Genomic DNA, 27,541 nt, shown 5'->3' with positions numbered 1-27,541 from the left:
GAACCCAGATGCCCTTCAACAGAGGAATGGATACAGAAAATGTGGTACATCTACACAATGGAATATTACTCAGCTATCAAAAACAACGAGTTTATGAAATTCTTAGGCAAATGGTTGGAACTGGAAAATATCATCCTGAATAAGGTAAGCCAATCACAAAAGAACACACGTGGTATGCACTCACTGGTAAGCAAATATTAGCCAAAAAGCTTGAATACCCAAGATATAGTTCACAAACCACATGAAGCTCAAGAAGAAGGAAGACCAAAATGTGGATGCTTCAGACCTTCTTAAAAGGGGACACAAAAACACTCACTGGAGGAAATATGGAGACAAAGTATGGAGCAGAGACTGAAATACCATCCAGAAACTGCTCCATGATTAATCTTCCTCTCCCCTCCGTAATTAGAGCCCTCCTGTTTCACCCAGTCTCTACTTCAGATCATTAGCACACTGCTGCTTTCTCTCTTTGCTCTCTCCAACACATCATCCTGCCCATCCTGTGATCGTTTTTATTTTCCTGTTTCTTCTTCTTCAGTTACTCTACATTATATATTTATATCTGAAGATTTGGAGCTAAGAGCCTCAGATGAGAGCACAAAACATTTGTCATTCTGGGTCCAGGTTGCCTCACTTAATATTATCTCTTCCGGTTATATTCCATTTACCTTAAAATCTCATTATTTCATTTTTCATCACAGCAGAAAAGTATTCCATAGTGTAATGTACATTTGGTGCATTTTTAATGAGCAACAGAAATGATATGAATCACTACTACATGGATTGATGAAAACAATTATCTACATTATAAATCCTTCCCTCAATAGAATTGCTATTCCCACACACATGACCACACATACCTTTAGCATGAAATAAAAAATGAATTAATACAATTCACAAGTAAACAAAATTACTCAAATTCAGAAAGAAGGAATTTATTTTAATTCGATTTTTGTTCCTCTGATAAAACACTGGCCAAAAGCAACTCAAGGAGTAAAGGATTTATTTCATCTTATATTTCCACATAATAGTCCATTGCTGAGGGAAATTTAGGTAGGAACTCATTAGGAACTTGGAGGTAAAACTGAAGCAGAAGACATGAGGGAATGGTGCTTACTGGTTTGCTCTGTTACCTTCCTTATACAAGCCAGAACTACCTGTCCAAGAGTGGCAGCATCCACAGTGATCTGGGCCCACCCACGTCAGTCATTAGTCAAGAAACTGCTCTACACACATGAGCACAGGTCAGTCTGATGGAGGCAATAACTTAGTTGAGGCTCCCTCCTTCCACATTTCAGTTTCCGTCAAGTTGATTAAAGCCAGTAAGCACAGAGACGTACATAAGATTTCGAGCTATGTAGAATGTTTGCCTCATATGCCTGTCACTGGGAAGATCTGGGATTAAAGTCACAAGGTTCTTTGGCCTCTTTATTCACATCCCAGATTTAGCTCCACTTGACATTCTTTATCACAGATGTGTCCTGGCAAACACCATGTATGAGAAAACAGTGCTGCACTCAGAAGACGCAGCCACAACCTTCCATTGCCAGAGCTCCATGCCACTCTCTACTCCACTTCCGTTACTTTAGCTGAAGTCATCACAACTACTCTCTTGTGAGTTCTTCACCAGTCCACCCTAATGGGTAATAATATCCTTCTGTCTAGTCCCATACTACCAAGATAAGACTAAAATGTGGCAAATTAAATTTTATGAAATCAGAAGGAGGCGTAGGGGTGATAAGTACATGAGCTCTTAATTATTCCAGTTTAACACCCATAGATTCATTTGACTAAGATACATTCAAAAGCACAGAGCATCATTCCTTTCATACTGACATTTTGTGTGTGTGTGTGATGAAATAATGAAGAATGAAACAATATTTTCTCATTTTTATTGGATATCTCCTTTATATATTTCAAATATTATCCCCCTTCCCAGTTTCCCCTCCAGAAACTCCCTATCCCATCCCCCCGCCCCTGGCCTCCATGAGGGTGCTCCCCGACCCACCCATGCACTCCTTCTTGCCTCCCCACCCTGACATTCCCCTACCCTGGGGAAATGAGTCTTCACGGGACCAAGGGCCTCTCCTCCCATTGATGCCCAACAAGGCCATCCTCTGCTTCATATGCTGCTGGAGCCATGGGTTCCCCCATGTGTAGTCTTTGGTTGGTGGTTTAGTCCCTGGGAGTTCTGGGGTGTCTGGTTGGTTGATATTGTTGTTCTTCCTATGGTGTTGCAAACCCACTCTGCTCCCTCAGTCCTTTCTCTAACTCCTCAAATTGGGACCACGTTCTCAGCTCAGTGATTGTCTGTGAGCAGCCACCTCTGTATTTGTCAGGTTTCGGCAGAGCCTCTCAGGAGACAGCTACATCAGGCTCCTGTCAGCATGCACTTCTCGGCATCCCCAGTAGTGGTTTGGTGACTGCATGGGGGATGGCAGTCTCTGGAGGCCTTATCTTCAGTCTCTGCTCCACACTTTGTCACCTTTCTAAGTATTTTGTTCTCCCTTCTAAGAAGATCTGAAGCATCCACACTTTGAACTTTCTTCTTATTGAACTTCCTGTGATCTGTAAATTGTTATCTTGGGTGTTCCGAGCTTTTGGACTAATATTCGCTTATCAGCGAGTGCACACCATGTGTGTTCTTTTGTGATTGGGTTATCTCACTAAAGATATTTTCTGTGTGTGTGTGTGTGTGTGTGTGTGTGTGTGTGCTCACACTTTTAATGATCATTGCCCTTGTAACACAATATTATTAATAGCAACACAAATGTATAATTATCTTATTTATTCTATTTACTAAACTCTGTTTAGGATATTTGCCTCTTAAACCTAAAATTTATTTTTCTACTCACCTAAATGGTCCATATGTAGAATTCTAAAAGAGTGCTAACAATCTATTAGAAGAGACTGCACAATAGGGATTCTGGGAAAACTTCAGGGGAAAACACATAAAACAGATTTTTCTATGCTGGCTCCAAATCTCCAGAGGTTCAGCTGCTGGCATGAGACATGACTAAGGTATCATAATACCAAGATGATGCATTATAACCAGTGAGTTGATAAGTTAGTCAATTCCATATAATATAATAAGGAAATATTTATATACCATATAATATAAATAATGCAATTTCGATTTTAAAAGCCTACTCATTTAGTCCACTATAAAACTTAAGACAATGGTTCAATTTAATGGTTATGTAATAGTAGGACATTGGGAATAATCAGTTGTGTTGATTACTATAAACATTTTTATAACCCTTGTTCTTCCTTTTTATTTTAACTTTCATACACATGAATCAAGAGGAAAATCATACAGTGTTACTCATTCTGTGACTGGTTTCACTCACTTAGAAAAGTATCCTTAAGTTTTATGCATATACCGCATATAATAAAGCAAAATCTATTTCATGTTAAGGAAGAATATTTCACTGTATGTAAAGACCACATTTTCTTTTTTTTTTAATTGGACATTTCTTTATTTACATTTCAAATGTTATTCCCTTTCCTTGTTTCCTGTCAATAAGCCCCCTATGCCCCTCCCCCTCCCCCTCCCCCTCCTGTCCTTCTATAAGGTGTTCCCCTCCCCATTCACCCTCTTTCCCCCCACATTCCCTTACACTGGGAGTCTACCCTTGGCAAGACCAAGGGCTTCTCCTTCCTTTGGTGCCTAACAAGGCCATCCTTTGCTACATATGCAGTTGGAGCCATGGGTCAGTCCATGTATAGTCTTCGGGTAGTGGTTTAGTCTCTGGGAGCTCTGGTTGGTTGGCATTGTTGTTTTTATGGGGTTGCAAGCCCCTTCAGCTCTTTCAGTCCTTTCTCTAATTCCTCTAATGGAGAACCCGTTCTCAGTTCAATGCTTTGCTGCTAGCGACTGCCTCTGTATTTGACATGCTCTGGCTGTGTCTCTCAGGAGAATTCCATATCCAGTTCCTGTCAGCATGCACTTCTTAGCGTTATCCATCTTACTTGGTGGAGATATATATATATATATATATATATATATGTATATATATATATATATGTGTGTGTGTGTGTGTGTGTGTGTGTGTGTGTGTGTGTGTGTGTGTGCTCTGAATGGCTGTTCCTTCAGTCTCTGCTCCAAACTGATCCTCCTATGAATATTTTCCCCCTTTTAAGAAGGAGTGAAGCATCCACACTTTGGTCATCTTTCTTCTTGAGCTTCATGTGATCTCTGGATTGTATCTTGGGTAATTCGAGCCTTTGGCGTAATATCCACTTATCAGTGAGTGCATACCATGTGTGTTTTTCTGTGATTGGGTTACCTCACTTAGGATGATATTTTCTAGTTCAATCCATTTGCCTATGAATTTCATGAAGTCATTGTTTTTGAGTAGTACTCCATTGTGTAGATGTACCACATTTTCTGTATCCATTCCTCTGTTGAAGGGCATCTGGGTTCTTTCCAGCATCTGGCTATTATAAATAAGGTTGCTATGAACATAGTGGAGCATGTGTCTTTGTTGTATGTTGGAGCATCTTTTGTGTATATGCCCAGGAGTGGTATAGCTGGGTCCTCAGGTAGCACAATGTCCAATTTTATGAGGAACCTTCAGACTGATTTCCAGAGTAGTTGTACCAACTTGCAATCCCACCAACAATGGAACAGTGTTCCTCTTTCTCCACATCCTCACCAGCATCTGTAGTCACCTGACTTTTTGATCTTAGCCATTCTGACTGGTGTGAGGTGGAATCTCAGGGTTGTTTTGTTTTGCATTTCCCTGATGACTAAGAATGTTGAACATTTCTTTAGGTGCTTGTTGGCCATTTGATATTCCTCAGTTGAGAATTCTTTTTTTTTTCCTTTTTTTCAGAGCTGGGGACCGAACCCAGGGCCTTGCACTTGCTAGGCAAGCACTCTATCACTGAGCTAAATCCCCAACCCCTGAGAATTCTTTATTTAGCTCTGTCCCCCATTTTTAATAGGGTTATTTGATTCTCTGGAGTCTAACTTCTTGAGTTCTTTTCTATATATTGGATATTAGCCCTCTATGGAATGTAGGATTGGTAAAGATCTTTTTCCAATCTGTTGGTTGCTGTTTTGTCCTATTGACAGTGTTCTCTGCCTTACAGAAACTTTGTAAATTCATGAGGTCCCATTTGTGGATTCTTGATCTTAGAGCATAAACCATTGGTGTCCTGTTCAGGAAATTTTCCCCTGTGCCCATGTGTTCGAGGCTCTTGCCCACTTTCTCTTCACGTTAGTTTGCATCATGTTAGTCACCTGAGAATGAGCATCAAAGACCAGGTAGACATCTCAACTCTTAGAGACTAAGAATGTTCTATCACCTTTCAGAGAAAAACTTTAAAACTATAACAGGAAAGATTAAATGGGTTCAGATTACCTGTAAAAACATCCCCACACACAGAAATGTAATCTGCATCTCTACAAGATAATCATGGCAACACAGCAGCAGATACTAAGGACCCCACTTGACAAGTCAGAGTACAGTTTCTCCAAGTCAGACTCGCATCCATAATGTGTAAGATTTCTTGGTACCGCCCTATCCAAGACCTGGCCTGTCACACTGACCACAGACCCAAGTTCCTCAGATAAGAACCCACATGTGACCTGCGCACAGGGATCCAGGTGGAACCTGCAGAGAGTATTCTACCAGCTAAGCAGGCCAGGGGGTAAAGCTACACACATCAGAAGTCCATGGCTCATAGTTTATCACTGAAGGGCCATTTGTTTCAACTAATGTACACTTTAAGAAAACAAAGTCAACTTTCCTGTAACTTTCAAGAGGAATCCTATTAAACAATCTTTCTTTCCTGGTACTACACATGTAGAAGTGCCTAAAGTGAGCACAGTGACTGTTAGGATTATAATATTAGTATCCCGTGAAGGTTTATTAAGAAATGAATGAATGCAAATGATGGAAGGCCCCAGGTTACCTCTGGTTAAGGCAATGTTAAACTTACTTCTTTGAAACCTCGCCTATCTATTGAACATCCAGATAGTTCTCTTGGTAGTTTGTTATCCTTGGTGTTGAGTTTCTAGGAGATGGCTACTTCAGAACAACACTCCCACTCTGGACATCATCCTGTCTCTGAACTTCACTTATAAAAAGCAGAGAGGAAACGGTGTGAGTACCCTTCCCTTTTAGAACTCTCCTTCCTCCTGCATCTCCACATGCCCGTAGACAAGTGCAGGTGAAGAAAAAAGTTCTAACTCTCCGAAGAATTCTTAGAACATCTCAGAGGCACCCTTGGTGGAAGAAAAGGAATCTGATTATGCTGATAGCTTTTAGTTAACTTGATACAAACCTAGACATATCTGAGAAGGACTCGTAACTGAGAAAATGCCTCAATAAGATTTGCCTATAGCTCCTTTATCAAAGATCAAGTGACCATAGGTGTGTCAGTGAGAATAGCTAAGATAAAAAACATGCTGGCGAGGATGTGGAGAAAGAAGAACACTCCTCCATTGTTGGTGGGTTTGCAAGTTGGTACAACTACTCTGGAAATCAGTCTGGAGGTTCTTCAGAAAATTGGACATTGAACTACCTGAGGACCCAGCACATATCTAAAAGATGCTCCAACATGCAACAAGGACACATGCCCCACCACGTTCACAGCAGCCTTATTTATAATAGCCAGAAGCTGGAAAGAACCCAGATGTCCTTCAACAGAGAATTTATACAGACACACGATGGAATACTACTCAGCTATTAAAAACAACGACTTCATGAAATTCTTAGGCAAACGGATAGAACTAGAAAATAGCATTCTGAGTGAGGTAACCCAATCACAAAAGAACACACATGGTATGCACTCACTGATAAATGGATATTATCCTAAAAGCTCAGAATACCCAAGACACAATTCACAAACCACATGAAGCTCAAGAAGAAAGTAGACCAAAGTGTGAATGCTTCAGATCTTTTTAGAAGGGGGACCAAAAATACTCACAGGAGGCAATATGGAGACAAAGTGTGGAGAAGAGACTGAAAGGCTATCCAGAGACTGCTCCACATGGGGATGCATCCCACCAAACCCAAACAATATTGAGGATGCCAAGAAGTGCATACTGACAGGAGCCTGATACAGCTGTCTCCTGAGAGGTTCTGCCAGAGCCTGACAAATACAGAGGCAGATGCTTGTAGCCAACAATTGAACTAAGAACGGGGTCCCCAATGGAGGAGTTAGAAAAAAGACTGAGGTACCTGAAGGGGTTTGCCATCCCAACAATATCAACCAACTAGACCCCTTAGAGCTCCCATGGATGAAACCACCATCCCAAGAGAACACAAGAATGGACCTATGGCTCTATCTGCATATGTAGCAGAGGATGGCTTTGTCAGGCATCAAAGGGAGGAGAAGCCCTTGGTCCTGTCAACCCTTAATGTCCCAGTGTAGGGGAATGTCAGGGCAGGGTGGTGGGAGGGAGTGGATGGGTGGGTGAGGGTCATAGAAGCAGGGGTTGGGGTGGGATTGCAAGTTTCTGGAGGGGAAACCAGGAAACAGGATAACATTTAAAATGTAAATAAAATGCAATTTAAAAAATAAATAAAAAGTAAACTACTTGATAAAATAAAGTCAGCTACCATTCTTATTTTTTAAAAAAAAGATTGGCCTGTAGGAAAGTCTGTAGGGTATTTTCTTGTAGCTTTGCTGTGAACTGTGTAAAGGTTATCCCTGTATCATTCAAACGCTGATTTCTCTGCTCCCATATCTGATTGCAATCAAGACAGGACATTGTAAATCTTATTCTATGAATCTCAATGTTGTGTAAACATTGCCGCACATTTATTAGCTGGTCAGCCTATGGCTGAGCAGAAGAGAGAATAGGGCTAGACTTCTGAACCCAGCCAGGAGAGGGGTAGGAGAGAGGAGAGAGATTGATTGTCCATGAAGAAAGGGTCCAGGAGCCACCATGGGAACACACCTGAAGCAGAGAGAGCCAGATCAATACCAAAATCCAAGTATCTCAGGGCCTTTGGCTGGGAGGTAGCCAGATTAGCTTAGAGGAATAGAATAGGTTAATAACTGCTCAGCTATTGTGCTGTAAAGCTTAATTAAATAAATCTTAAAGTCTCTATCTCATTTATGTGGGAGCTAGCTGGTCCAGATAAAGAAAAGATTATAACTTTTAAAATTTTACGAACATTCTCTTGATCAATGATTGATGTGATAAGACCCCGCCCACTATGGCAGTACATTGTCTGGGCAGGTGGTCCTAAATGGCACCAGAAAGCAGTCTGAGGAAGTCATGAGAGAAAACCAACAAGCAACTCTCCTCCTTGGCTTCCACTTCAGTTCTTGTGTCCAGTTCTCAGCTTGAATTTCTGCCCTGCCCCCCTTCAGTGACAGACTGTTACCTGGAAGCATAAAGGAGGTCCTTTCCTCACCAAGTTGCTATCACATAGGGCATTTTATCGCAGCATTAGAAAACCCAACTTATGGGGCTGGGGATTTAGCTCAGCGGTAGAGCGCTTGCCTAGCAAGCGCAAGGCCCTGGGTTTGGTCCCCAGCTCCGAAAAAAAGAAAAGAAAAGAAAAAGAAATCCCAACTTAAGACATAAATGCTTTGAGCTAGATAACAGTTGGACAGTTTTAGCCCAACAAAGTATGTTTCTGTTTAGGTACAGCAAACATTTATAAAGGCTTTATTGTAGACCAATTAACAATCCTTTCCTTACTCACACCTTAACACTTGTCAGAAAAGGGTCAGATTAACCTTTGGGAAGAGCTTTCTAAACCCAGACTTCTGCCTGGATGAACCTTTGTCCATGAGTTGTAAGGAAGCTGGGGGCTCTCAGAAGTTAGCTAGCGTGGATTATAATGAAAGAAACTAGAAAAACAATGTCCTACGTGAGCAAAGTATACGTTTCGTTTAATTGCATGATTCTATAAAAAGCTCAAATTAAGGCTTTCTTTATTCCTGAAACTCTGGTTTTCTGGCCTCAGTCTGGTGCTATAGCGGACAGATTCAGTAATATCAAGTGGTTGTTTTTCCTTTTGCCTGTGAAGATGCACTTCTACCGAGAAAGCACTATGTAATCTGTCTAAACCAAAGGCTTCTGCAGCATTTCTTAGGTTTGCCTCTGAGGGGGAGGACTGTCAGTGACTCTATGCTGACTGTTCATCTTCAGATTTCCTCATTGAGAATCTAGTACTTTTGAAATTATACTAAATGACAATAATTTTGGAATCATGAAAAGGTCCTTTCAAAGATACCATTAAAACATGTATAGAAAGATTATCCAACAATTATTTATGCATTTATAAACCAATATACATATATACATACATACTACACACATAAATGCATACACCTTACTTTAGCTAATCTGTTTCTTTGTAACAAACAGTTATAAAATTAGTGGCCTACCTAAAAAGATCAATACACTTGTTATCTGATATTTTCTGTACATCAGGAATTCAGGAGCAACTTGTTTGGACAGCCTGGCTCAGGGTCTTTCATGGACTTACAGTTAGGTTGCTGTGAGAGGCTGCAACTGGGAGACTGAGGTTGAAGAATCTTCATGTGTCAGCCACATGACGCTGTAGCATTCCTGACCACATGAGCCTCCCCATACACAATTAGAATTCCTAACATAACCAAAGAAGTAGCAACTTAGTGGCCACCGACACCTCTATGACTTGGCATCGGAAATGGTACACATCTCTCTTATCAAAAGTTGGTGATTAGAAGGGGATCATTGAGTCTCGTCCAGTCACAAGAATGAATGAATGAATGAATGAATGAATGAATAAAGTGGCTTTTTTGACGGAAATATCAGAGAGAGACTTTGTGAACATATTTTAAAACTCACATACTCTATGTTTTCCAGTAGAAAAATAAATAAATACACAGACAGGGACACACAGTTTTCTTTATCTTAAGGTTATCTTTGGAGGAGAGATAAGACAACTTACCTGTATTTTATTTTTTGTTTTCTGTTCCTTTAAAATTTTGGTTATTGGGGTAGGGGGCAAACTACCATGCACATCAGGGTGTTCTCAGGGAGGCCAGAGAACTTCTTGAGTCATTTTTCTCTTTCAACCACAGATTGCAGTAATGGAATGCAGACCACCAGACCCCTGTGGCAAGCCCTTTTACTGACAGCAACCAACCTGCAATCTTTATTTTCCATGAGGTTTTTTTTTTCTTTTTTCTTTTTTTCGGAGCTGGGGACCGAACCCAGGGCCTTGCACTTGCCAGGCAAGCGCTCTACCACTGAGCTAAATCCCCACCCCCCATGAGTTTTTAAGTTAGCACATAAAGTAACAGTGTCGAGATGCCATGTTCTTAGGTCAGTTTACTTCATTTTCTTCATTCTGTTCTCTACTGCCCTTCTCCCTCCTTCTCCCTCTAGCTGTCCGTTTGCTTTTACCCTTTACCTTATGCTTCTTAAAACTGAAAATTTTCTTTTTGATTGAAGAGTTAAGTTTTACCAAGCGTTTCAGTTTATGCTTGTGGTGCATATGGTAAAGTTAATTGTAAGCAGTTTCAGGGAGAGAAAGAGTGCGGTGCGGTGCGGTGCGCCCTGAGTGAGGGGAATCTGGGCAACGGGGTTGGAAACGTCCTACAGCATGCTCACCAGCAGCAGCCAGCAGGGTGTACCCGCCCTGTGAAGGCGGAGACCTCTGAGCTGCAGCCTAGCGCCCAGAGTGCGGCTCTCTCCAACTCTCGGGCGAACTTGACTGCAGGCAAAACAGCAGGGGAGCTTGGCCAGGTGGGACCCTGCTTCCCAGCCCCAGAACCTTCTTCCCTTGAGCAGACATGAGCTACCAGCAGCCACAGCTGAGGGGTCCTCTGCAGGTAAAACTGGCAACGGGGGCGGGGGGGGGCAGAAGCTGAACAACTTCCATAAGTTTCAGGCTGGGGTCTTGGTTTGGCAAAAAGGGGTAGATCTGACTTCATCTAACCTACGCCGATTTGGCAAACACTTTTCAATAACATTAGTAACCTTTTTAATTTCATGAGGTTGACTCTTGACAAACTCGAGTTGGGTCAAAGTGGTTGGGCAGCTACAGCATGGAGACTTGTAGAGACCTAAGGGTAGACTTTAAGTTCTTTTGGGTTACCGGCCATTCTTGTTTTCACGGCTTATTGACATACTATTAACACTATAGGCATAACTTGGTGGCATTACTATGTTTGAATCCTGAATTGCTTATTCGTCTGACGTTTTTCATTTTCAAACTAGTGAATATTTAATCACTTTATCTATTCAAACAGAGAGAGACAGACCCGAGTGACAGAGAGAGCCTGGTCTCCGGACATGAACACGGAGGGAAATCGAGTCAGTCTGCAGCTGTTTTCAATGTAGTCAATTCTGTTATAGGATCTGGGATAATAGGTAAGCTACCTGTGTCTGCTTGGTTCTGTTTATGAAGTAAAAAGACCAGCTTTTCAAAGTGTTACTGTTATTCTAGGATATTCTCAGACTTCAATGGGGAGATTGGTGGTTTTCTTCCATAAAAGCCATTCTATTTATTTTTCCATAGTAATGTTCCATCCTCTTTATGTGAAGCTGCACTGTTTCCCTCCATGGCAGACAATAGCGTCCTCCAGTTGGAGGGAGGGGCTGCACAGGAGCTGGGGAAACTGGCTTTCATAGGTTGCCTGATCAGTGGATCCTTTCAACTAGAGCATTTGCTTCTTCCTTCTGAAGTAGAATCTATTACAAAAATCATCTTAATATCAGTGTGAAACTTGAGGATTCTTGCATATACTAAGTGTACAAAAGTTTAATGTGAGACTTTTAAGAATCCTATGAAAATTAAACTAGATAATATCTCCTTGTGCACCTATGTGACCTTAAATTTAAAAATGTGAACTTATGAAATCCTTTCTTCAATCTAGTCATTAATATAGTTCATTCACAACAGTGTTTACAATTGGTAAGAATAGTCTATGTTATTCCACTAAGTTAGAAGCAAGGAAAAGCTTCTAAAAAAGTAAAAACGTTTAAAGGTATTCCATTCCATTAATAGAAGCAGTATTTTCCAGTGTTTGTTATTCTTTTTGTAGTTGGAAACATTCCATTTCCCAAAAGGCAGGGAAGACAAAAACCTATCTATTGCAATGCCCACCAAATATGTAACTTTTCGATTACAAAATTTCCAGATTTTAATTTACTTAAAAGTGTAAGTTTATCAAATGGATCCTTTTTATTTATTATTTCATTCTATGTGCATGTATAGGTGTTTTGCCTGAATGCATATATACCACATGTGTGCCTGGTGCCCACAGAGATCAGCAGAGGGTGTCTGGTAACCTGGAATAGGAGTTCCAGGATGGCTGTGAGTCGCCATGTGGGTGAGGGAGATGGGTGTTTGGTAAGAGCAGCAAGGGCTCTAATGGCTGAGCCTTCTCTCTAGTCCCTGAGATAAGTTCCCGACATTTTTTTTTTTTTCACAAGGTGCTGTGATTTCTGGCTTTGCCTTAATCCATATACATGTTTTTTAAATGAACAATAATTTGTAGGTTCCTGGAGTGAAACAGAAACAAGCAGGGCACACGCCTGTTTGGAAGCCTGTCTCCATGTATCACAGGAATATGGACAGTTCAACCTGACAGAATTCTAGAATTTACTCCTCATGTGAATACTTTTCCAGGTTAATCTTAGTCAGCGATGCCGAAATGTTCCCCTTCAGTACCCTCAGCAGAGTTATTTAAAAGAGAAATCTTTTTTTTTCTGAAAAATGAAATGCTTAAATTAATTTATTTTGGATATTTTATAGTCTGTAATCTAAAATGACCCCTAGGTGCAAAGCAGTAAAAAATCATGTTATAGACCCCACTTGGCTCGAGAAGAAGTAATTGCTTGCCTGTTCCTCCGCATTCTCTCTATTTTTTACATCGTCCCCCCATTTTGACTCCAGAACCAGTTTTCCCTAAGATCCTGCAACTGTTCCCTGGTGCTTTCCATAGCAGCATAGAAGGAAGGGGGCTTCATCCTCCACCGAGTCCAGGGCACTAACCGTCACCCTGAGAGAAGCATTGTTTATGTGACCTGGAATCAGTTTTTCATTTGCTGCTTTTTAATTCTTCCATCGTCTCATGTGCTTGCTTTCTTGACAGGTCCTTAACTTAATGACATTCCATTCTGAAATACGAGCTAATATGCTTATATTTGATTTTTGACTACCCACCCCACCTTGCAACTTTTAAATCACTTACATAGTTTATTTTACCATGTATGAATTGCAAGAGATTTTTTTTTTTTTTTTGCATTTCCGATATGTCTTTTTAACGTGAGATTGGGGCATTTTGTTTTTCCAGGATTACCCTATTCAATGAAGCAAGCCGGATTTCCCTTGGGAATACTGCTTTTATTCTGGGTCTCATACATCACAGGTAAATAGCCTACAACTACACATCCCTCCAATTTAAATTGTGCAATGACTTCTTTACGGGCACAGCTATACCCTGCAATTGGATTTCCTACTTAATTAAAAAGTGCATCAAAGCGTTCTGAGGAATTTAAGCAGCACATCTGAGATTTGCTTTATTCCCTAATCCTTTAAACAGATTAGTAGAAGTAGCATGTTATATCAGCAAGCCTAAAGCTGGTCATGTGCCTTTTTTACTTCAAGCAGAACATGGTGGATGAGAAAGTCATTTCCAAGACTGTGTAGCTGAGAGGACACTGTTCCACAGTGCACAAGGCAGTGCTGGGTGGGAGGTGCAGGTAAATGGGCAGCCATTGTTTGCTGTGTTTGTGTAGGTGACACTGGGGTTTGGGTGTTCACGTGGCAAGGCTGGTCCCTTCTCTCCAGTGCTGCCTGTGTGTGCTCTGTCTGCCAGTGCCTTCCTACACACCAGAAAGCTGCTTCTAAATCATTCTCTTTTGCTCCCCACTCATGCCACATCCACACACCCACATATTGTCACTCCTCATATAAATGCAGGTTCAGCACTCAGACTACCTCTCCTTGCTGTAACCCTCAATTCAGCCAGTCCTGTCATCCCACGGGCTTACTTTGTGAAACTTTCCCCTGACTTAGGATCCCTGTGAAAGAGCCAGCAATCATTAACAGATGCAGGTGGCTTTGTTTACAGTTTTTGTTATTGTTTTTGTTTCGTCCTTGTTTTGCTGTGGTGACAGTTATCAGGAGTAATCTAGATGGATGTCTTGTACCAACTAGTGCAAAACCCCTCAGCTGTCCTTTCTCTGAACCTGTGGCCTGTGCCTCAAGAAACCCCCTTCCTGTAAGTTTATATACTTTCCCTAATCCCTATTTTCACAAGGGATTCCAAGCAATTCCTATTAACAATCCGAAAACTAGTCAACCTTTGTCGCCATTGTGGGGAAGGGGTAGGGCTATGGGAGGTACACTTGGGGCTCCAGAGATAAACCATCAGTCCTGGGGTGTTGCTAGTCTCTACCCAAGACTTCCCCCTTGTCACCTGTTTCCTCTGCCCCATCCATGAAGAGTGTGTGTGTGTGTTTGTGTTTGTGTGTGTGTGTGTGTGTGTGTGTGTGTGTGTGTGTGTTCCACTGAGTCTAACTACAGTGGCTTGCACGAGCAGAGGCAGGGGTTATTAATAGAATATGGGCAACTTACCATTGGCTATACCACTTAAGAAAATGAGAACCTCTCTTGCTGCCTAGCCACCATTAACTGTTCATAGCTCCACAAGGAAGGGTGGAGTCTCATGAGGCGCTCCCCATTGGGCATGATGGAGTGTTAGAGGACCCTTATCTTGTGTAGGTGGTACAGAGTTCATGAGTACACGTGTTGTGTCATGAGTACAATGTTTCATGGGACCTCTCTTTCCACTGGTTTTTCTTTGGTTCCATGTTTTACAATGTTCCTGAAGTGTAGAAGGAACAAGAAATATGTCTGCCCTAGGGTCAAGTACTCAATTGTGATTCTATGCGTCGGTTGTCTCCCACTGCGAAATGCAGCTGCTCTGACCAGGCCTGAGAGAAGCATTCATCTATGCATATGAGTACAATTATCTTTAAGAGCCTGGTCATTTTTTAATTTCCTGCTTCCCGGTTAGTGCTGACAAATATTTAATTTCCACCCAGTTGTATTACCAAAGCGTTAGTGCATTGTAAAGACATAATTATAAATCAGCAGGCAGAGAAAATTAAACCTCTCACCTGTGAGTCAGGATTGGAAGAAAATGAATCGTTTAGTAAACCCACATCGTAGTACACGTAAATAAATCGTAATGGACACAGCACGTTCAGTTGCTGATGTACCCACGGTGTGCAGTCTCACCAAAGTCATGCATTGTAAGCTTGCTGTCGGCAGTATTGATTGAACAACTCACTTATTAATAGCATCCAAATCCTTAAATAATTTTAATAGAGGAAAGATTCCCTTTACAGAAGCCAAACAATTATGTCTCATATTCATTTTCTTTCTTACATTTTAAGAGCAAAATCTACAAGTACAGTATTTTAATTTTTTTTAATTAACACTAAAATTGTTTTTTTTTTTTTTTTGGTTCTTTTTTTCGGAGCTGGGGACCGAACCCAGGGCCTTGCGCTTCCTAGGCAAGCGCTCTACCACTGAGCTAAATCCCCAGCCCCACTAAAATTGTTTTTTAGTGGAATCAGACTTTGTTTAAAAAGATATGACTCTATTGGACAACATGGTAATTAAAAATCTTAAGTTTTCAAGTCAGGCTGCAATTTAAATCCTACCTCCTTAACCCTGTAGCTCTTATTAGCCATTTAACCCAGTGGAAATTACTGAGGAACACTACAATTAAATGGTGATTTATCTCTAGATTTCTTTGAGACAAAAATCTCTTTTCCAGGCTGTCCTCACTCCAACTCGCTGTGGGGTAGAAGATGGCCTTGAACCTCCTATTCCACCTCCTGAGTCCTGAGATTATAGGCACGGGGGCATCAGGCCTAGTCTACATGTTGCTGGGGATTATACACGTAGACCAGCACTCTACAACATTGCCACACATCTGTGGTTTTTCTCTTGCTTATGTATATGTCACTAGATCTCACGGTTCTGGCTGGCCTGGAACTTGCTATGTAGACCAGGCTGGCCTCGAACTCAGAGATCTGCCTGCCTGTCTCGCAAGTGCTAGTGTTAAAGGTGTTCACCGTCACATACAGCCTCATTCAGATCAACTGGGAGTCGATGTTAGTTGTTCTTCTATGGCAAGCATGTTGGAGACTCCTAATCTCACTCCCCTTTGCTGCACCGTGGAGGGGCACTAAAGCATATTCCAAGAACAGTTCTGTATTTTTGAGGAAGCTGAGTTCTCAAGACCCTTGTCTTATTTTCTTGGCATTTTCTCACAGGCACTCTCCCAATTCCATTCTTGGACCGTGTTCCAATGTCCCAGCATGGTGGCACTTGCCTATAATCTCAGCGCTCAGGGGCTTGAGGCAGGGAGATCAGGAGTTCAAAGTCATCCTTGGATGCATAGCAAATTTGAGGTCAACCTGGGATACATGGACCGTTCTCTTGTTTTCTAAGACAATTCAGTTGAGTCACGCAAATGCTTTGCATCAAATTTTTATACCAAATGATTTGTGTTTGTTTTGTTTCACTACAGACTTTTCCCTAGTTTTATTGATAAAAGGCGGAGCCCTCTCTGGAACAGACTCCTACCAGTCTTTGGTTAACAAGACCTTTGGCTTTCCAGGGTACTTGCTGCTCTCTACCCTACAGTTTATGTACCCTTTTATAGGTAAGATGGCTGTGAAGACAGATGTGACAATAGTTGGTACCTGCATGGTTTTGGGTTTTTTTTTGAATCAATAACAGAAGCTTTAATAGACATTTGAGAGTCAGCAAAGATAATTAGTAGTTGTAGTGTTGTCCAAATTAAGTGTTTGCATATTAACTATTTTCTTTCTCATTTTCTGATACTTTCAATCTATGCTGTGAACATTTTTTTCTAAAATGAATGGGATTTGGTTAATATTTTTGTTTTCCCTAACTGTCCTATTCTCTCTCTCTCTCTCTCTCTCTCTCTCTCTCTCTCTCATCAGAATATATGTAAGTATATAACATATACACATATAAGTATATAACATACACACAAAAATATTACACATATACTCACAAACACACACACATATATATATAGACATGTGTACATACAGATAGATTCATGCATACCCATGCATGCACACAAACACACAGATATACACACAATGAGTTGGGATTTAAAGTGGGTGACAATAAGTCTCTCTTAAGGCTTAATACAGTTATTTTTATTTTTTTTTTGAAAGCGTAAGGATTTGGGGGAGCTGTGTGCCTATGTTTATACTACAGTTGTGAAAATGTTGCTTACTCCTCCTTAACTAGATAAAATACTCATATAAATGAATGACCAAGTTTACTTCATTTATAAAACATCTAATTAATTCTTTGAGAATTTTGATGTTGACTTTATATTTTATATTAAAATCAAAGATACTTGGAGTAAGTCCACATATTCCCGCAGAAATATAAAAATATACTACTCCCTTCAAAAGCCTTGCTTTTCAATTGAGGGTGCTCTGAAGGAGGGTATGCCTTTAAATTTTACTATGGTTATTTGACTTCAATTTAAGCAGCACACGTGTTCCTAAAAAGGTGTTTGGAAGCTAACCTTCAACATCAAAACAAACCACAGTTTAAATGAGTGTCAAACGCAATATTTGACAGCACTCTAGGATAAACCAACTGTGAAGTGAAAACTTTCCTGAAGCTCAAGTTGATAATCTGATGCAAATCTATCACATGTAGTAGAACCAATTTAAGCTTATCTCCAGCTAGCTTACAAATAAATGCGACTCAGACTGTGGTTATTTTATTGGGCTTTGACAATTACTGGGTGGTCACCCATAATTTACTCTTCTAACTGCAGGCCTGGCTACCTCTCCAGTGGTGTACCCCAGGTACTTGCTCTTTCTCCTGGCCATGTGCTCATGGTCCATCTCCCCTCATGGCGGCTTCCTCTCTCTCCTTCCTCCTCCTCTTCTCATCTTCCTTCCCCTACCAGGTCACTCCAAACCCATCTATCTCTAATCCCTCCAGTAATTGGCTGTAGCCAATTTTATTTAACCAATAGTTTTAAGTGAAGGAACAAGGTTTGCACAACAAATGCTTGTAAACGTGAGAAGTCACGCATGGTCCTAGACCTTCGGGTATAGAATTGAGGGTTACAATACATAGCAACAGGACAAACCTCAACAATCAAGTTATCCTTAATCTGTATATTCCAGAAAGTATATGTAATATGTGTTAAAAGTGTAAATATTTAGAAACTAATAACTTCTGGTATTCAGAATATGCAAGATAAAATGTGTATTAATGTTATTAATGACCATTCTTGTCACTGTGTTTTCAGCTATGATAAGTTACAACATAATAACTGGAGATACTTTGAGCAAAGTTTTTCAAAGACTCCCGGGAGGTAGGTAAAAATGAGAAAGATGTTTGGTTTGCATAGCTATCATGTAATTCATAAACATTTATAAAATATTGGAGGAAGGGTTACACTACCTCACAGACTTCACAGTTCCCACGATCCACATCCATCCCAGGCCACAGATCTATATTAGCTATTAAGTAATTTTTTTAAGTTGCTATTTTTCTCAGGATATGGAGGTGCATGGTTTTATTAATTTCAACACTCCAGAAGCAGAGGTAGATAGATTTCTCCAAGTTCCAAGTCCAGGACAGCCAGGGCTACTCAGCGAAACCCTATCTCGAAAATAATTAATTTGTTAATAACTAGTTTTCATAAACTTTCTTTTTTTCCATGTAAGATGTAGTGGCATAAACTTTCATCTTATTTCTTTGTAGTTTTGATTTTTTTTTTTTCAGATTACTAAGTAAATGGCACCAAAGAACATGAAGTTTTCTGAGTCTTGCTTCTTGCACTCAGCAGGTTGTATGTAGCTGAGATGTATCACTTTCTGAGGCTCTATCATGAGTCTGTTAATATTTTTGTTGTTAGGAGTATTCAATACTATGGAAATACAAAATAACTAGTGCGTCACTCAGCTAAGGAACATTTGTACCATTTCCATTGTGGGGCAATTGCGCGTGTATCACAAACCCACTTCTTGTTCATCATGTCATCATATCCTCATTATGGGAGTTATTCAGAAGGCATTGTGCAAGGTTGCTTGTATAGGAGCAGATAAACTAACTTCGAGGCTATTGGGGCTGGAGAGATGGCTCCCTGGTTAAAAGCATTGACTGTTCTTGCAGAAGACCAGGGTCCAATTCCTAGCACCTACATGGACTCTCAACCATTTGTAACTCCAGTTCCAAGGGATCCAATGCCCTCTCCTGGCCTTCCTGAGCACGAGTCATGCACATGATGCAGAGACATATGCACACCAAAACAGCATATTAAATAAATAAATACATTCTTAAAGAGGCTTTTAATGGGAATGTAAAGTTCTATGATGTCATGTGAAACATAGGCTCACTTGGGGGTTATTTTGTGTTTATAGTTCATGGCATGTTTCTATTTTAACATGATTTTTTTTGTTTATTAACTCAAAATCATCTTTATATATGACTGATGTTTTTTAATTCATTGTTGATGATGAAAATGTTTAGGTAGTTACTACGTCACCAGTGTGTGGTTTATAGTTGCAAACTAAATAATATTTACTACATTTTAGTTGATCCTGGAAGTTGGTTTATTAGTCGACATTTCATTATTGTGGTTTCAACGGTTACATGTACTCTGCCTTTGTCGCTGTACCGTGATATAGCAAAGCTTGGAAAGGTAACTGTTATATTTTAACATTAATTTATTTTTGTTTTTTTTTATGTATACAAATGTTCTGCTTGCATGTATGTATGTGCACCATGGGCTTGCAGGAGCAAGAAGAAGGCAACAGACCCCCTGGAACTAGAGTGTTTACAAAGGGTTGTGAGCTGACATGTGGTGCTGGGAATCCACCCCAGGTCCTCTATAGGAACAACCAGTATGCTTAGCCACTGAGCCATCTCTCCAGCTCCGTTTTTACATTTTAAATAACCCTTAGCTTTATGAATCTACAGCCTATTCAAGTTACAAGCATGCTTGTACACAATATACTAGTATTCTTGAGCAAACTGTGATTAGCTCATTTGAGAAACTGGTGGTAAATGTGAATAAAATATGTTCTTCCTTTTTCTTCACTAAAGTAGATAACATGATGTCAGACAATAGTTTTAAATTTAGAAAATACAGAGAACTATATTTAGAGCAAGTCTACATTATTAGAAAGTGTCCCATTCTTCTTGACAATAATTTAAATACTTAAGCTAAGCATGCCAAAGAGATGATGAGTATTTGAAGACATAAGTGCCTAATCTTAGTCAAGTATTGTACAATCTATACATGTAACATTGTACAATCCATGCATGTAACATTGTACAATTTATACATGTAACATTGTACAATCCATGCATGTAACATTGTACAATCCGTGCATGAAGGGGTTGGGGATTTAGCTCAGTGGTAGAGCGCTTGCCTAGGAAGCAAAAGGCCCTGGGTTCGGTCCTCAGCTCCGAAAAAAAAAAACCCAAAAAAAACCAAAAAACAAAACAATCTGTGCATGAGACATTGTACAATCCATGCATGAAACATTGTACAATCCGTGCATGTAACATTGTATAATCTATACCATGTAACATTGTACAGTTTATGCATGTGACAAACTTGGAGTGGTAACCCTAATCTATATGGTTATATTTTGTGTATCAGTCAAAATTAATGGTAAATCAAAATATCCTTAAATGATGTAAAGTTTTTTATTTGTAAATTACAATGTTTTTATGCACATTTTCCACTCAGTGAATTTAAGTACCAATTTGTTGAGTGATCAATTATTGAGAATTTGACCTATGACACTAAATTTTTTAAATAAAATCAACTAAATAATTATTTGGCATACCCATAGAAACTTATTTATATCAACTATCCATTATTTGTCTGCATATTTTTTTAAGTATATACACTGTTGCTGTCTTCAGACACACCAGAAGAGGGCATCTGATACTATTACAGATGGCTGAAGCCACCACAGAGTTGCTGGGAATTGAACTCAGGACCTACCTCTAGGAAGAGGAACTAGTGCTCTTAACCACTGAACTACTTCTCCAGTCCCCGTCTCTCTGTATTTTATTCTCTTATTGCCAAGGAATGCTTCTATTTTATCCAAAACATAATTGTTACTATGTCTGCATGGTCAAATATTCTGATAATAATTAATTATGAGATACTGTTAAAATCTGCTTTGAGAACTGCAACCATCAAGCATATCATACGCCTTTCTCTCATGTTTGACAGTATATCCAGTGAGGAAGTCCCTTCTTCCATGCAGATTTGCAGAGTCACCATTCCAGAATATTCTTACCACCAGGCTTTCTATTCCCAACATGCATCCAGAGACTAGCAAGGATGTTTTAAAAGGCAGGCCAGACATGGCAGCACATACTTTTAATCCCAGAATTAGGAGCTAGAGGGAGAGGCAGGCAAATCTCTGTGATTCCAAAGCCAACCTGATCTACCTGTAATTCTAGGTCAGCCAGGGCTATAGAATGAGATCTTGTCTCAAAATAATAATAATAATAATAATAATAATAATAATAATAATAATAATAATAAAATAGTGTATCCAAAGGAAAATTTTTATGTGCCAATTATATATATATGAATGAATAAACAACTTTTCCCTTCACAAGTTCAATATGATGCATAATGTTATCTTCTGAGAGTAGAAAGGAAAACAGTCTTGGGAAAATGGTAATACTAAACATATTGATTACTATATGTCCCCTGAAGGTATCATACTGAAATCCCAATGAACAGAGCACAGTGCTGGCCCTCTCTCTGGAATATGCTGCTGGCATTGAATACCACCCCTATTACTGTCTAACTGTGTGAACTTCAACTTGCTAATTTTTCTCCCTGTTCTTCAGAAGATCAGGAACTCATGATAGACGTTTATTTCAAATTAAACATTAAAAACTTAGATCACAATGTTAATAATAATCACATGAAATAAAAGCATTCTCAGACTTTGTTTTCCCTTTGTCATAGAAATCGTCTCAAATGTGCTTACTCGTTTTAAATGAAAACTCAAAGCACAAACCTAATGGAATAAGTGTCTGTATGGAGCAAAGCACAAGCACACACGCGCCAGCTCGTGTTTTAACCAGATGAAATGGGCATTGCCCTGAGAGGAAGACAAAGAACAGACCCAGAGACAGAGCAAAGGGCAAACTGCACCAGGCAAATAGACTGACTGAGCTAGAGAGCAAAGAGGAAATGGTAGATATTAAAAATCAATGGAGATGAGTGTGTGCATGTTATGTTGAAAGAAAGGGAGGGTGTGGTAAAAATGGAAGAATCAATCATAAATAGAACCTTACGTCAATACTAAAATGAGGCATGAAAAACAAGATAATTTCACTTTTACCTTCCTAAGAGTCCACCTTGACTGGGCAGTGCTGGTTCACGCCTTTAATCCCAGCACTTGGGAGGCAGAGGCTGGCAGATCTCTGTGAGTTCGAGGCCAGCCTGGTCTACAAAGCGAGTTCCAGGACAAATCCTCACTTTGTATCCTGTGTCAGAAGTAAATAAAAATCCTTAGAGCTTTGTGGCAAGATCACAGTGCACACTTGATCCTCTGTTTGTGGCTCAGGGACAAAAATCACGATATGATAAGTAGTTACAAACCCATGAGTGTCGAGACCGGTCTATACTTTATAAACCCCTTGGGAACTGGATAAAGAAAATCTATGAATAGGTTCATATCTGTGTTTAATGGTGCGCTATTTTGCATAAATTATCTGCATGCCACACTGACGATGTCTTCGCATTTTCTTTTGCAGATCTCCTTCATCTCTACGATTTTAACAACTGTGATTCTTGGAGTGGTAGTGACAAGAACCATTTCCTTGGGGTCAAACATGTAAGTGTTGTTGTATCTTTGATTTTACATCAAGATTTGCTTAAATATAGCATATTCAGGAACATAAGTAAAATACTGAAGTGAAAAGAAATGTCAGGATGTGGTGTCTCATGCCTATTAACCCAGGGCCCAGGAAGAGAAGGCAGCCAGGTCAAGTTTCAAAGTCATTTTCAGCTACGTAGCAAGGTCAAGGCCAGGCTGAGACACAGGAGACTTGGTCTCAAAATAGGAAATCAGTAAGGAAAGAAGGAAAAGGGGAAGAAAAAGAGGTCATATATACACAGCAGTAAGAAACACCATATAGGTGGTACTTGGAAGAATCAGAGAAAGACTTACAGTTAGGAAATGAACTGAGAGACCTGCATTGTACTGAGCAATAGAGAAGCTAATTTACACTATGTCTTAAGCAGTGCAAGGTACACTGTCTTCTATGAATGGTCTCTAAGAAAGGAAGGGGGGAAGGAAACCCAGTGAATAGATCTGATTGGTAGTGCTGTGCACAGAATCTGTTTCCCTCTTGGTTAATTGTTACTCTGTAAAGTTGCTTCTTCATGCTTATGAAAAACTCCTTCCTTAGCTGGCCAGAAAAGAATGTCAAAAACAAAACAAAACAAAACAAAACAAAAACAAACCTATCCACTACCCCACCACACCCCCCAAAAATACCTAGACTCAAGTAGGAAATCTGAGACAGAGTAACAACGTGCTTTGATTTAGTAGTGTCTCTTGACCCTTGCTACAGGTCCTCACATGGCAACCAGCTATGTTGTCCCTCTCCTGATCTCATCTGAGCCTCAGTACCTCCTAAAGGCCTTCTTGTCAGACACCGCCACACTGAAATATCAGGGCTTTGCCATAAGAGTTGCTACAAATAACTGGGGAGGGAGAGCTCCTTGGATGGGTACCTAACTAGAATGCAAAGGGGCCCTAAATTCATTTCCCAAGAGCAACAAAAGAAGAGAGAGAGAGAGAGAGAGAGAGAGAGAGAGAGAGAGAGAGAGACAGAGACAGAGAGAGAGACAGAGACAGAGAGACAGAGACAGAGAGAGAGAGAGAGACAGAGAGACAGAGACAGAGAGAGGGAGGTAGGGGGAGAGGGAGGGAGGGAGGGAGGGGAGGGGTCATTAATCCAGCCCTACACCCCTGTAACAGCTTTGAAACGTATATGATTTGGTTCAGGTCAGCAGGGCCGTTTATCTCTCCTTTCAGGAGGCTGTCATTGCATACCTATTATTTCTGGTGATTGTGCTATGTCCTGGGAGAGAAGAGCAATGTACTATCTAAATCAGTATCTACTGCAAGCCATTCATCAGTTGGATGTTCTAAACCCAGAAGGAAAACAAATCCATACACGTGATATGTGTGAAGCAGAAACGTGAAAGTGGGGGTGGTTAGAGGCAATGGTCAAACTAGGGAGGGTGTCACGACCTGCTTGGATCTAGGAGAGCTCTTCTGAGGAGGGAACAATGTATGATCTCGGTATCTTCACAGATAGATTGGAATTTTTTTAGAGAGTTGAGTGGATGGAAGGCATCATAGGCTCCATAAATGTGCACACAGAAACAGTCCTATTGCTGCTCGTTTGGTATTTACTGTGCTGATACTATATGCCAACCTGGCTTTCAAAAACTGAGGCACACAAACCAGAAGATAATCAATGCATTAAATCATACAATAAGTAACCTTTTAGGCAAGATGGTGACAATATGAGACTTAAGTACAGTGATTGAAACTTTTATACAGAGACGTAAATGTGAGTAGCTGTGCACAATAAAAGGTTTTATTCACTGGGTATATATAACACTATGGGATGGTGTCGAAAGGGGGAAGGGGAGAGACAGAATTAGGAAACTTGAGAAGTCGATGGATCAGAGCTCAGTTATGCTGGGCGGCGGGGCGGGGGGCAAACAATGTTCCCCATCTACACTACAGGTTCCACTCACCTGACTAGCTTCAATGATTGACGTGCCAGCGTCCCACCCACAGACCCTCTGAGAGCATCTGCTTAGGGGCCAGGCAACTGTCCTCCTCATGGAACAATTAAGAGTCCATGAGCCAGGAGCCAGAAAGAGACTCTGACCCATTAACTGGCCACACGTATATGACAGCTGCCCCCCATCCCCCACATGAAACCAGGGCTTTTGGTTTCTTCTGGATGGCCCATGGTTGATGGTTTGCTCTGCATTTGTGTTTCTCAGTATGTATTCTTATGTGGAAAGTGTCATGTGACAGACTATTTTGAATACAAAGAGAAATAAAATGTCTTTGCTCTCAAGGGTTTCCCGCTTAGTGGGGAAATAACCCCTGTAGATAACTATCAGGGGGTCCATCAGGAAAGGTTGTTCACTTCCTGTCAGGTTAAACGAGCTCGTTTTGTGGCTGAAGAGCTTAAAGAGCTGTTTGTTTGTTTGTTTGTTTGTTTGTTTGTTTGTTTGGGTTCTAAACAAAATGTAGCCTTAATTTCCTCTACTCATGATCTAATATTTTATCCAAGAGTAATTTCTTTTTTACAGTGACAGGAATGATTTATTTAACTCTTCCAATATTTAGATGTCTAAGAAGCATGTCTTTTCCTACAGTGCCATCTTTTATTTCTGTTTGAATAGCTCTGCAAACAATTTCTGCTTGCCCTGCTTGCAACCAGGCTAATGAAATCTCCATAGAGGTTGGCACAGTAGCCAGTCGAGCAGGCTTCTTTCTGGAAATAAGACAGGCAAAGATGCTTATCATCCATAAAACATGAGAAATCCAATACACCGTGTGTGTGTTTCTTCATTTTCAGTTCAGATGAACAATCAGAAAGGCTGTAGATTCCTCTCCCTAGGTCTTCTAAAATGGTATTTGAAAAAAAATATCTTTAAACCCACTATCAGAAGAGAGGCAGGTCTGTAACAGCTGCTGGTATTGACCTTGTTACCATGGAAACACCTTTTTAGTGGTTGTGTTTTAAAAATAAAACACAATTCAATTTCCTTTTCTATAACTCATAGGGCTATAAATTCTGCTTTCTGGTATGATTTCAAATAGCCACGGCCCAACAACTTTCAGTTCCTCTTGGAAATTATGACAGTTTTATTGTATTTTCTAGGTCTTTGCTTTATAAAAATTGGGCTAGCAAGGCAATTTAATTGTTTTCTAGAAAGGGCACAAGTATAAAAATGCAATAACATGCTTGGTTTTTTTTTTCTATTTTTTTCTAACTTCAATAAGAGGCATCTTAAAAAATTCATTATTTGGGATATGATTAATTCATATCTTAAAATCACTGTGGAAATAGCATGTAATTAAATTTAAAACTTTTTCTTCATGTGACATCTCTGTCCTAGCATATTAATCAATAAGTTAGCATTCTAAACATAGCTGGAGTACTGTGTCTACACTTTTACAGACGTTCAGATACACACAATGTACCCTAGAACTCAGCAGGCATTAATTTCCTTACTCCGTCCAATCTAAGCCTAAAACTCTACAATTTAACAAACTAGACAGGGTTCAGGACAGGAATGGGAAAAATGGGTAAAGAATATGTAAACATGCATAGTTGAGGAAGCGTTCTGATTAGTTATGACAAATGTCAATCACTTAACCGTTATGCCATATGAATTGTGGCTGCTTTCGTTGTAAAGGAAAATCACCAAACTGTAATCTGACTGAAGTAGAAGACAATTTATTAACCCAACTGTAAGGTTCAAGATTGTTTGCTGGGTATGGTCACCAGTATGTTGTATGCAGAAGTTCAGTTAGTGACGTCAGACATGGCTCTTTTTAATATCTGTCTCTTTGTCCTACTCTTGTTTGAAATGCCTGCTTATTGTCTTAAGGTAACAGCAGGTAGTCTTAACTTAGACCTATACAGGTCTGGTCTAAGTCCACAGAAAGAGAAAGAGTTTTCTCTTTCAGGTGCTTCCAGTCCACTGCAAAGACTATTTCCATCTGGCTTTGTGGAGGATCTATAAGGATTCCTACCCCAGGATCTGTGTTGCTTGTAATCTGGTCCTAGCTGTGCACCCTTGGAGCTAAGAATGGGTTCCCACCAAGTATGCATCCAGACCGAATAGAAAAACGAGTGTCCCCAAAAGCCAAGCGTAACGATTAGAAATGTGGAAGGGCCAGTGTGCCAATTACAGTACCCATTTAGATAATAGGGGTTTCCTTACATGGTATGGGAAGAACACACAGAAGAATTTATGATATAAGTGAAAATAATCCTCATGGGTGGAAAAACCCTCCTATTGGAACCTGGAGAAATGGTTTAATGAAATTTTTAAAAAGAAAAAAAAATCCCACAACGTTTCTAGCAAAGTATTTCGTGTCACTTATCTACTTAAAAACCATATGGTATGACTATGTTCAATAAGTTATTTCAGTAGAAAACAATGGATCAAGACAAAGCTCCTGATTTGATAAAGGGTAGAAATGAAATAAAGACGTGGGAGAAACTGGCCCAAGGTGACAAAAGAGCTGAAATGCCTTACTTTGTTTTAAACATAGGAACTCTTGAGCAAATGATAGATAGGTCAAGTCAAAAGATGAATCTAAATTTGTTATCTCGAGTCATCTTGGGAGGAGGGGTGAGACAAGATCTCCCTATGTAGCTCTGGCTGTCCTGGAACTCAGTGTGTAGACCAAGCTGGCTTCGAACTCACAGAAACCATCTACCTC

At 40.1% G+C, this 27,541-nt stretch overlaps 1 protein-coding gene across 4 annotated transcripts in view; it reads left to right on the top strand.

The window, feature by feature from the left end:
* Positions 1–10,039: 10,039 nt before the first annotated feature.
* Slc38a11 (solute carrier family 38, member 11) overlaps positions 10,040–27,541 on the top strand; it is a 63,305-nt gene continuing 45,803 nt past the window's right edge. For 3 of the 4 annotated variants that reach the window (XM_087653121.1, XM_087653119.1, XM_087653120.1), the window contains exons 1-7: positions 10,040–10,794; positions 11,215–11,335; positions 13,264–13,338; positions 16,519–16,653; positions 18,304–18,369; positions 19,595–19,701; positions 22,800–22,879. In XM_087653121.1, coding sequence (XP_087509247.1) covers positions 10,756–10,794; positions 11,215–11,335; positions 13,264–13,338; positions 16,519–16,653; positions 18,304–18,369; positions 19,595–19,701; positions 22,800–22,879 — 623 coding nt within the window. In that variant the 5' untranslated portion in view covers positions 10,040–10,755. 4 annotated transcript variants of the gene reach the window in all.

Source organism: Rattus norvegicus, chromosome 3 (assembly GCF_021556685.1).
Source record: "Rattus norvegicus strain SHRSP/BbbUtx chromosome 3, alternate assembly SHRSP_T2T, whole genome shotgun sequence".
Classification (NCBI taxonomy): domain Eukaryota; kingdom Metazoa; phylum Chordata; class Mammalia; order Rodentia; family Muridae; genus Rattus; species Rattus norvegicus.
Note: the sequence above shows the minus strand (reverse complement) of the source record. Positions and strands in the feature narration are given on the sequence as shown.